This window comes from Gavialis gangeticus, unplaced genomic scaffold (genome assembly GCF_001723915.1).
Source record: "Gavialis gangeticus isolate Ggan-Ray unplaced genomic scaffold, GavGan_comp1, whole genome shotgun sequence".
NCBI lineage: Eukaryota > Metazoa > Chordata > Crocodylia > Gavialidae > Gavialis > Gavialis gangeticus.
Window position 1 is genome coordinate 30,169,072 of NW_017729032.1, and position 11,205 is coordinate 30,180,276.

General features: G+C 38.9%; 1 protein-coding gene across 1 annotated transcript in view; it reads left to right on the top strand.

Moving 5' to 3' along the window:
• DYNC2H1 (dynein cytoplasmic 2 heavy chain 1) overlaps positions 1-11,205 on the top strand; it is a 601,360-nt gene that overhangs the window by 546,813 nt on the left and 43,342 nt on the right. The window contains exons 86-87 of the mRNA XM_019524237.1: positions 6,789-6,898; positions 7,961-8,042. Coding sequence (XP_019379782.1) covers positions 6,789-6,898; positions 7,961-8,042 — 192 coding nt within the window. The remainder of the gene's footprint in view (positions 1-6,788; positions 6,899-7,960; positions 8,043-11,205) is intronic.

Genomic DNA, 11,205 nt, shown 5'->3' on the forward strand with positions numbered 1-11,205 from the left:
CTCTGATACCACTGAATTTGCACTGAGGAGAACACCCATCCTTGTCACCTCGCAAATCTCAAAAGGGCTTTCACTCAACAAAGACACTCCTCCAGAGAGCCACCCAGATACCATGTGAAGAAATGCTGCAGTACAAAAAGAAAATCCCCACAGATCGCACACCATGAGCATCCCCCCCAGAACCTATATGGAAAATCCTCAAACAATTGAAATCCATACTAGAAGAAGACCCAATTCTTAAAGAGATCTTCCCAGAATCACAAATTCTAGCCTTTAAACAAGCACCGAACCTCACCAATCTCATCACCAGAAGCAATCTTCCTGTGGCCCAGAGCATACCAAATGCATCCAGACTATACTGGGACAAGAAATGTTAAACCTGCCAACACATCTCCACTTTTTGCACAATAACTACACCCCACAATAGAGCCATCACTATTCCTGCATCTTAAACCTGCACCTGCAGAAATGTAATACATCTCATCCAGTGCACTAAATACCCTGATGGAAAATATGTAGGAGAAACCAAACAACACCTGCATACCAGACTGAATGCACACCAAAAATCAATCAAAGCCAAAATACCCGATTACCTAAGGGTGCACACTTCTCACAAGACAACCATGCTGTCTCTCCAATCTCTCAGTTCTAATCCTCAAAGGGAATTAACAAAACGCTTTTCATAGACAAGCCACTGGACTTCACTTCATAAATCTACTGGATGCACGAAATCATGGACTAAATATGGATCGTTCCGTAAGAACTACTTCACTGTCAGGGCGGCTAGGATCTGGAACCAACTTCCAAGGGAAGTGGTGCTGGCTCATACCCTGGGGGTCTTTAAGAGGAGGCTTGATGCCTACCTGGCTGGAATCATTTGAGCCCAGTTTTTTCTCCTGCCCAGGCAGGGGGTTGGACTTGAAGATCTACAAGGTCCCTTCCAACCCTACTTCTATGATTCTATGATATTGGATTTATGGCACATTGGATTTATGGCACATTATAACCTTCCTGCCATCAGATAATTCCAAGTAACCTCTCTACATTTTACCAGTTACATTCTATCACAAGGTCAACATTCCCTTCCTTTCCCGCCCATCTACCTGTCTAACACCTATTGTTCCCCATCGCCTCTGCTCCTCACTGCCACCCATTTGCATTTTCACAGACCTACATTTTGTATATTGACTTCTATTCCATGCAGGAGAACACAAAACAACAGCAGACCTCCCTATGCCTGAAGAAGGCTGTTTGTGCCCGAAAGTTTGCAAAGAACAATGTTTTCCAACTATTTAGTTGGTCTAATAAAAGATACCACATTTACCCAAAGAACCGTGAAAAAAAATAGGCATACAACATAACTGTTAACCAAAACTCCTGCTTAATTTCTCAGTCCCATCCGTATTAGCCATATTCAGAATTCATTGCAGCCCTGTTTATCCAAAATTTAGTTTTATCGAATGGTTGTGAGTTCTTGTGAAACCCTTAGAGAAACAGAACTGCACTGTATAAATTTTGCCACAAAAATAGTATCACTTCAATAGTTTTAAGAGAGTCAGCAAAAGACCCCTGTCGGGTCCAGATAGAGGGGGGAAATACATGGTGCATGTTGTAGAGGAGTTATAAGTTGTGTAAATGGAAAATTTAACAACCTCTTACTGCTCTCCACAGTTCAATTCAAGGTGCTTAGTTTGCTGGGGGATTAGAAGTGATAAGGAAAGCTATTTTTTAAATGGAAAATATGCTTTGGGGATGTTAAGGTACATGTGAAAATGTTACTTGAACCATCTGAGACCATCCTTAGAGATTTATTTTTGAGAAAAAAGAAAATCTTGCTTTTGTAATAAAAGGAAAGTAGTGTTTTGTTAACTCATATTAATGAAAAGTTTAAACACATTCTCTTAGGAATTGCTTTGCATATCTCTTCTGGTATACCTGCCAAGTGGTTTTTCACGCTGTATTTGTAATCATCATATGCAAAATTAATCTATAGTGGGCTTTTTTCCTTGACAGTCTAAATGTTGGCTCCACCTCAGTAATAACAAATCTGACATCGTTTTAGAAAGGATGTAAAGAGTACTCATTTCAACAATTACAGAGAGTTTGTGTTATATAGTTTTGTTTTTATCTTTTTAGGGAGAAGTATTTGGTAGATGGGGGATTCAAAGCTGTGTGATTGCTCTGGTGGAAAAGCATTTTTGAACAGGGAAGTTATGCATCATTCCATAATGATGATCAGACTCTGGATTCACCTAATCTCTGGAATTTTGTTCTAACACTAAATATTATCTATGCTTTAACTAGAACTCTCACATACCCCATTTAAAGATGCATCACCTCAGTCTTGCCTGGGTTCAGCTACAGCCAGCTACTCTTGATTCAAACGCTGATCTCTCATAGACATTAGGACATTTAATAGTGATAGTGAATATATTTATTAGTAGTCAATGAGATATATATTTGAACATCATCAGTAAAGCATTGACAGTTGAGCCAATAACATCTCACTGTCTCTATGATTTCCTTCCTGAGAAGGATGATGTAAAAATGAATATCAAAAAGTCATGTACATGTGTTGCTTAAGAGATATTTTTATTACTTTTTTGTGATATTTTCCTACCTTTGCATTTTACATTTAAAGCTGAATAAAACATTTAAATAAATGCTTTATTATTTAAAAGTATTGAAACACGGGATAAGGATTTCCTTAATCCATACTGATACAGGTAGTAATTTCAACTTTACTCTTACGACCTAATGAAAACTTTCTGGTATAGTGAATTTTGTAACATTACCTAATTAGATTAATTCATGTATTAATGGAATGAATTCTGGTTGTCATCCATATTCACCTTTTAAATTAGAGTGAACTAATGCATCTTTATTCCTGACATTTTTTCTTGTTAACAGTTAAATTAAAAGTTTATTTGAAACTTGTAATAAATGAATGTATTTAATTAAAATCAAAACAATTGTGTGGCTGCTTGTATTACACTAAATTTACGAAAGTGTATCTTTTTAATATGGATCCACAATTATTGCTGTACAATAAAAGGGATTGTTGTTATTTAGAGTCATTAATAGAATTGTGTAGACAAGGACAATCAACTGTATATGTTTAGCTAATGAAAATGGAAAGCAAAAACTGTAACTTAGTAATGATTGTTTGGGTAAAGGCTCATAATCTACCTTGTGACAGATTTAAAGGTCAGTGATCAAATATTTTGAGAAAAACATGATGGATTTTGTTGGCACTGACAAAAAATTATAATTAATTAAATGAATTTTAGGTGATTGTCTAAGCTAATTTTATGGAAACAGTTAAAAGGAATTGGTACAGTGGGCTTTTTCAACAAGATGTGGGTTTTTGCAAGGTGTACCCTCTGTAATTATTAAAGCTGTATAACTTCCCAGTTCTTTATTTCTTAGAATCTGAATAGATTCATATCTTTATATTTAATAGATGGTACTTATCAAGAAGTACAACTTGTCATCCTCTCTATATGATAATAGTGTATAGAATTTCAGTTTGCCCAGAATTTTGATGTAGAGTTAGACATTTACCTTTCTGTGCACAAATGTATGAGTTGTGAAGACTTACAGAGATAAGACGGATGTAGTTAGCCATGTTAGTCTGAAGTCAGGCAGAAGGCAGGGTAGATTTGCATAAGTATGCATTAACTTTTGTAAGAATTAGCTTGCTTCATCAGATGCTATGAAGGAACTGCAAGAAGCAGAGCTTCTAACTAGAAAGCAGTGATAAGAATAAAAGGGCAGGGAAGGGAGGAAAAAAAGGAAACAGCACTGCTTGGAAAGGCAAGGTAGGCAGAAGAGAGAAAAGCAAAACAGTTAACCACTGAGGGATATGAGAGTTATAAAAGCTAATCCAGGTAATGGGATAAGAATCTATAGTCTGGGTTTAGGCAGTAATTTACACAGTCCAGTCTGTGAAAAAATTCTTGTTCCATAGTATCTCATTCAAGAGTCCTTATAGGTAGAACATAAACTTCATTATACGTAGGGAGATAGAGGCTGGAAGTGTATTCTCCTGGGAATCTGAGAGTCCTTTTGGGAGTGTGTTGCTCTGTGATGTGCCTTTTTCATTTTCTACCTAGGAGGACTTTTACAATCTTTCTCCTCAGCCTGATGAAGGGTGTGTGTGCCCAAAAGCTTGCAAAGAAAGGATTTTTTTTGTTACTATTTAGTTGGTCAGATAAAAGATACTGCCTGTGAACCAAGAGCTTTGTGTATCTCTCATATGAAATCCTGCACTTTCTGGATTTTAACATATATGTGAGAGTGGGAGTCACGGTTCAGAATTCCCTCCCAGACTTAAGAGCCTAAGAGGTCCCTGGAAGGTACAAATAGCTGATTCATCCTTGTCCTTTAGATTCAGCTTTCAGAGGAAGTAGCGCTGTTGTCCATTTTTATGTAATACCCTAGGGGTTAAAACACTTGCCCTGGATGTGCGCTATGTAAGTTCTGTGTCTGACTCACCTTGAGGAGTTTCAAGTCTGCCTGGCTTTTATCTACTGAGCTTCCTTCGTTTTATTTTTAAATATATTTTCTGGATATGAGCAAGAGCCTTGCACACTTTCAGTGACCAATAAAAGTGGAAGTAAGATGTCAAATAGATGTTGGCCTAAAATAAGATGTTAAAAGAATAATTAACAATACTTGCTTTTTAATACTGAAGACACCATTTTTAATGAGAGAGAGGGAGAGTAGGAGGCATGTCAGCAGTTATATGAAATTAATAATGAAAAATACTGTTACAAAGATTGACAAGTCAGACACATGGGCTGCTTCATATTCCCTAATTGAGAAGAATGTGTGTGAGTGGGAAGCTGAGACCTTGCAGCTCAAAAACACAGGGCTCATTTCTGCAGTTAAGACTAGGGTGAGATCAGTGTACATTTCATGAGTACAACTGAGGCCAGGCTTCTCTCCCCTTTAATTCTGAAACCAGTCACTTACTAAGAGTAAATAAAACAAAACAGATTTGTAGGCATAATTATGTGAATGTGTGTTTCTGACAAACACAGCCTAAGAAATCTGTACAACACCTTATTAGCTGTAGTCACAGCAACAGAGTATCATTGAACCAAATGGGTTTTGGAGTACATATGATAAAAATAAGTTTACAGGTGTATCATTCTGGAGTTCAGGAATCCTGGAAAAGAGTGGTGAATATTGCATACAGGATTCAGTACCCTTGTGTAGCAGGACTGTGCTCCGGGGGCTGCTGTGACACTCCCTAGTGGCCATGTAACTCCTGCCCCCCCACTCCAGCTCCTCATGGTACCCTGTCTTGCCCTTGCCTGTCATGTCTTGATGGGAGTATTCTGATGTTAAGGGAGGCTGCCCCGGGGTCCCAAGTGAGCCCTTCTTCACTTTGGGCATCTGGTACATCTTGTACTTGGCTGACCTCAGTCTTGCCCCTCAGATACTAAGTTATGACCCTTTGGCCCTATCAGTACCTTAGGACACCAGTTGCCTTTTGGGCTATATATATTGCCTCCATCCTCCCCTATACCCATGCCCACATCTCTCAGATGTTACTCCACATCTATTTGGAGGAGGCCTTCTGGCCCCAATGCAGCTTTTGGCCTTTGGACCCCAAACCTTTGTGTTTGGCCCTTTTATTCTGGGTTCTCAACCCAGGGCCCCTGGGGGGCCAAAAGCTTTACTTTGGCTTCTGGTCCCCAGCCCCATCTTACACTTGCATGCTCTGGGCCCCCAGCCCCTATCTCGTGGCCTGGGCTCCCAACCCCAGTCAAAATTTAACACAAACACTGCAGCAGTCAGCGGCTCTCTCCTCTTAAAGTCACAGGGGACCTTGCCTGCTACATTTTATTATATGCCAATTGGGGAAAAGCCATTTTTAGTTACTAGACGTACTATAAATCAACTAGATTGAAATGATGTGATACAGAATAAACCTGTGATCTAGAGAAGGGAGGGGTTGGAAAACCAATGGGGTCTTGTCCATTATTGTCTCATTCCAACTATGTAATATCTACAGAAGAAATGATAATAAAATATACTTGAAAGAATTCACTAATTTGTTCATACTAAGTAAAGGTCCAGCAGTACCACCATTAATATTTTCTTGTGATACCTCACCATATGGCAACAGTTTAATAGTTTTGGTAGTGATGAAGTAATGCTGTAGCTGTGACAGTTCAGGAAATGAGAGAGGCAAGAGCTTTTACGTGTGATATTTTTTATTGAACCAGTTGGGATAGACTTAGACAAACTTTTGCATATAAGAGTATCTTTCCTTTGGTCTGGGATTATAGTACCCAAAAAACTTGTCTAAGGCTATCCCAACCATGCAATTGGTCCAGTAAAAGATATCGCCCACAAAAATCCTTGGCTCTATTGAATAGTTTTAGAAAATTCAGTTTCATAACAGTGTAGTAGAAATGCTGGAGAACATACTTGAAAAGGCAGCATTGGTGTGGAAGGAGTTGAACTCTTAAACTAAGTTTCACTGTATAACTCATGAAGGTTTTTTAGCATATTTGAAAGGTTACTCTTGTGCACTTATAAAAATAAAATATTATGTTAAATATGTTAAATGCAGCTTGGTCTTACTTATTTTTGGTTGTCATTACAAAATAAGAATAAATATTCCTCTTTAAGATCATGGTATATGATGGTTAGTACTTTTGGCATTAGCAACCAAAGCCAAAATCTGTGTATTAATTCAGACTTCTAGAATATCAAGCAGTAAGTGACTGAATTAACTGTTCTCATTAATATGCAATACAATTCTTTTTTAGAATTGGGTAGATAAGGCAGAAAAACAGACACTTCTGTCAGACACCTTGGACCTCTCAGAGCTCTTCCATCCTGATACATTTCTTAATGCTTTACGCCAAGAGACTGCAAGGTAGGTACAATGCAGCCATCTATTTATGTATATTTGAGTGCAATTCTCCTTTGCATTTACATTCTAACACTGTACCTTTATTGTCCAGATTAGGTAAAAATAGGGTCATTAGATTCATTTTTATTATTATTATTTTACTGTGATAAAATAGCAGAGTTGCCAACTGTCCATAAACTTACAGACCATACATAAATAAAAAGTCCATAAAGTTTGTAAAAAATGGAGCTATCCTAAGAAACCATGAACTTGGTTGAAGATTTGGATGTAAATGTTGAAGAAGAGACAAAGGAGAGCAGCACCAGCTTCTGTCTGAGTGAGAATGCAGCTCAGCACCCTGAGGAAACTCTCCCTCAGGGCTTTGTGGCCCATGGGAACCTCCATAGCCTCCTTCCTACCCCAGGGCCTCTTTCTGCCACTGCATCCTGGCCATCACCTGCCTATTATGGCTGTTCCCCTCAAAGATAACAGGTCTGTACACTTCTTGGAAGGCATTGGGTGGGACTGGGAGGGGGTCAGTTCAGCCAGGATGGAGCTGGAGGGGCAGAAGAGAAAAAAGGGAATAGGAAGGGATCCATGTTAGGACAGGAGGAGCAGAGCCTAAGTGGGATAAGGTTTGAGTGGTGGGCAGCACAGTGAGGTCTGTATTTGGGGGTATCAGGGTGTGGGGATAAGTAGGGGAACTCTGAAGTGGGAGCAGCACTGTGTAAAACCAATCGCTGCAGTCAAGTAATACAGTGTTAAAAGTTGTTAAACCCCTGAATTTGAACGTGGCCCTTGTTATTGCTCTCCTGGGTATGACAGAAGGGTTATATTATTTATATTATGAAAAACATATGTTAGTAAAAAAGTTTGGTTGTCAGTAAAATGTTTGCAGCTCTCAGTAAAAAAACAAATTCTTAGTTTAGCAACCCTATAAAATAGTGATGCTATTTTTACAACAGTGCTGAAAAATGTTTATTTTTGTAAATGTGAATTCAATTCTTAATTCATTCCTGGTTTTTTATTTGAATTTTTTATTGTTATATCTCTATAACATTGAGTGTACGTCTGTTTTTCTTTTAGGGTAATGGGCTTCTCAATGGACAGCCTTAAATTTACAGCATCTTGGAAAGGTCGAATCCAAGAAGCAAAACTTCAGGTTAAGGTACTGTATTCATTCAAGTTTCTATCTGAATTGCTGGAATTTGTATGCAAGTGCAAATAATATTTTAACTATGAAGAAGTATGTCCCTTATTCTATCCTGTATGCAGAAAAACATAATATAAACATGGATGTCACAAAAGTCTTACTATAATGGCTAGCAAAGGCAATCAAGTGGCCTTTTCAGAGGAGTTCACGGTCAGGTAAAGTACCATATGCTATCGTGTCTCAGACAGAAACCCATACTGTAGAATGTTATGTATTTCTACATACAGGATAGGATAAGGGACAGTTTTTACTTCTTCATAGTTAAAATCTTCCTCTAATTTTTTCTCCTTCTGTTTATTTCCTCTGTCCTTTAAAACACACAAACAAGCTATGTTTCTATCTGCTAATCTCTATTGGTTGTCCAGACAATAAAACTACTATGGCACAAAGAAAGTTTAAGGATCAATTAACATATGTAATTTTAGCATCTGAACAAGGATTTCCTCTTTTAGTAAAACTGCCTCTAATAAGCAAAACTGCATATAAAGCAATTGATAAGTGTCTGCACTGGGATATATGATACAGTTATGCAGGTTAGCAAGAAGTTATGCAAGTCTAATATTTTTTGGCAAGTTGAAAATGTTTTGGAAACATTGAACTTTTTGGCATGGAGTATTCTTTACTTATACCAGCAAATATTGATACCTATGACTGCATGCAGACGCTTAAAAAAAAATAAAAAGGCACTTTAACGGAAGCAGCAACACACACTACTTTGACCTGGCTCTACATTTAGAGCTCATAGACACTGTGCAGTGTCTGTATAGATTGGACGCCTTTATCTACTAGCTGAGTCAATCAGCTATTAGATTAAAGCACCAAATAAGCCTCACTAAAGCACCTGATCTATACAGACATCAGGCAAGCTGGGTCCAACTAATGCATTGCCTCTTCTGGGCATGTGCTGGCTCAGCATGGGAGCATGTGGAGTTTAAAGTTAAAGCACCACTTCTGGGGGGGTTTTTTAATGTCTGCAAGCAGCCTGTGTTTCCAAATGCAGAAATCCCACAACTGCTCTTGAAAATGGGTGTTTTCATAGACAGAAGGTTTAGAGGTTCCTTTAAATGTTTACTCTGTATTTAAAGACTTAATTTTAAAAAATCTCTCTAAAGAAATTGTTTTTATATTTAGAACTTGTAGAAAAATACTAAACCAAAAGTGTGAGACACTGAAATCCCGTATTAATAGATAAAAATGCAATGTGTAAGTTTAGTCAACCCACCATGTTTACTTTTTCTTAGAATGGCAACTGCTAAAATAAGAGTAACTTAACTTTTGTGATTCAAGTCTCAGGCATACAGTCATATAAATCACAGAATATTAAGGTTGGAAGAGACCGCAAGAGATCATCTAATCCAACCCCTTCTTAGAGCAGGACTCTCCCCAAATATATCATCCAAGCCAAAGCTTTGTCTAGCTGAGTCCTAAAAACCACCAAGGATGGAGATTCCACAACCTCTCTGGGTAACCTATTCCAGTGCTTTACTACCTTCCTAGTGAGAATTCATTTTTCCTAATATCTAACTTAAACTTCCCTTACTTCAACTTGAGACCAGTGCTCCTTGGTCTGTCATCTGTCACCACTGAGAACAGTCTAGATTCATCCTATTTTGCAACCACCCTTGAAGTTGAAGGCTGTTATTAAATCACCTCTGAGTCTTCTCTTCTCCAAATTAAATAAGCCCAGTTTCCTAGGCCTGTCCTCAGAAGTCCTGTTCCCTAGCCCCCTTGTCCTCCTCAGGACACTCTCCAATTTGTCTACACAAAACTGGACACGGTACTCTAGATGTAGCCTCATCAGTGCCAAATAGAGGGAAATAATCACTTCTCTTGATCTGCTGGTAATATTCTGACTAAGGCAGCTCAGTATAGCGTTTGCCTTCTTCACAACAAGGGCACACTGTTGGCTCATATTCAGCTTATTGTCCACTGTAACCCCAACGTCCTCTAGTGCTGTTGCTTAGCTGTTTAGTCTGCAGCCTGTATTGGTGCGTGAAATTCCAAAGTCTTGCATTTAGGCTGGAAAGCTTCTCCTTATTGAAGTTCAGGAGATTTCATTTTGTCCAATCCTCCAGTCTGTTGAGGTCTCTCTGAATCCTAGCCCTACCCTCCAGCGTATCTACTACTCCCCCCACCTTGGTGTCATCTGCAGACTTGCTGAGGGTGCACTCTATCCCATCTTCCAGATTATTGATGAAGATATTAAACAAGACAGGCTCCAGGACCAGCCCCTGGGGCACTCCACTTGATACCAGCTGACAGCTAGACATTGATCCATTGATTGCTACCCATTCAGCCTGACAATTCAGCCAGTTTTCTATCCTCCTTACAGTCTGTTCATCCAACCTATACTTTCTTATCTTGCTTGCAAGAACATTGTGGGAGACTGTAGCAAAAGCCTTGCTAAAGTCAAGGTATGTTATGTCCGCTGCTCTCCCCACATCCACAAAACTAGTCATCTCATCATAGAAAGCAGTCAGGTTGGTCAGGCATGACTTGCCCTTAGTCAGTCCATGCTGACTGTTCCTAATCACCTTCTTCTCCAATTGCTTAGAAATGGATATCTTGAGGATCTGCTCCATAATTTTTCTAGGGACTGAAGTGAGGCTGGCTGGTCTAGTTCCCTAGATCATCCTTCTTCCCATTCTTAAAGATGGGCACTGTATTTGCCCTTTTCCACTTGTCCAGGACCTCTTCCAAATGCCACGAGTTTTCAAAGATAATGGCTAGAAGCTCTGCAATCACATTAGCCAACTCCCTCAGCAGCCTCAGGTGCATCACATCTGCCCCATGGATGTATATACATCCAGCTTTTTTAAATAGTTCCTAATCTATTCTTTTGCCACTGTTGGCTGCTCAACTCCACCCTGAACTGTCTGCCTGGTACAAGAGTCTGGGAGCTGACCTTGCCTGTGAAGACAGGTAAAAAAAGGCATTGAGCACTTCAGCTTTTTCCACATCATGTGTCACTAGGTTACCTCCCCCATTCAGTAAAGAACCCACACTTTCCTAGATCAGTATTTACTATGGAGTTGATCCTAACTATCTGGACTGTTACTCCAAAAGTTATGTTCACTTAAATTAATGGAAATTCTAACTAATATAGAAGTTCTCTGAA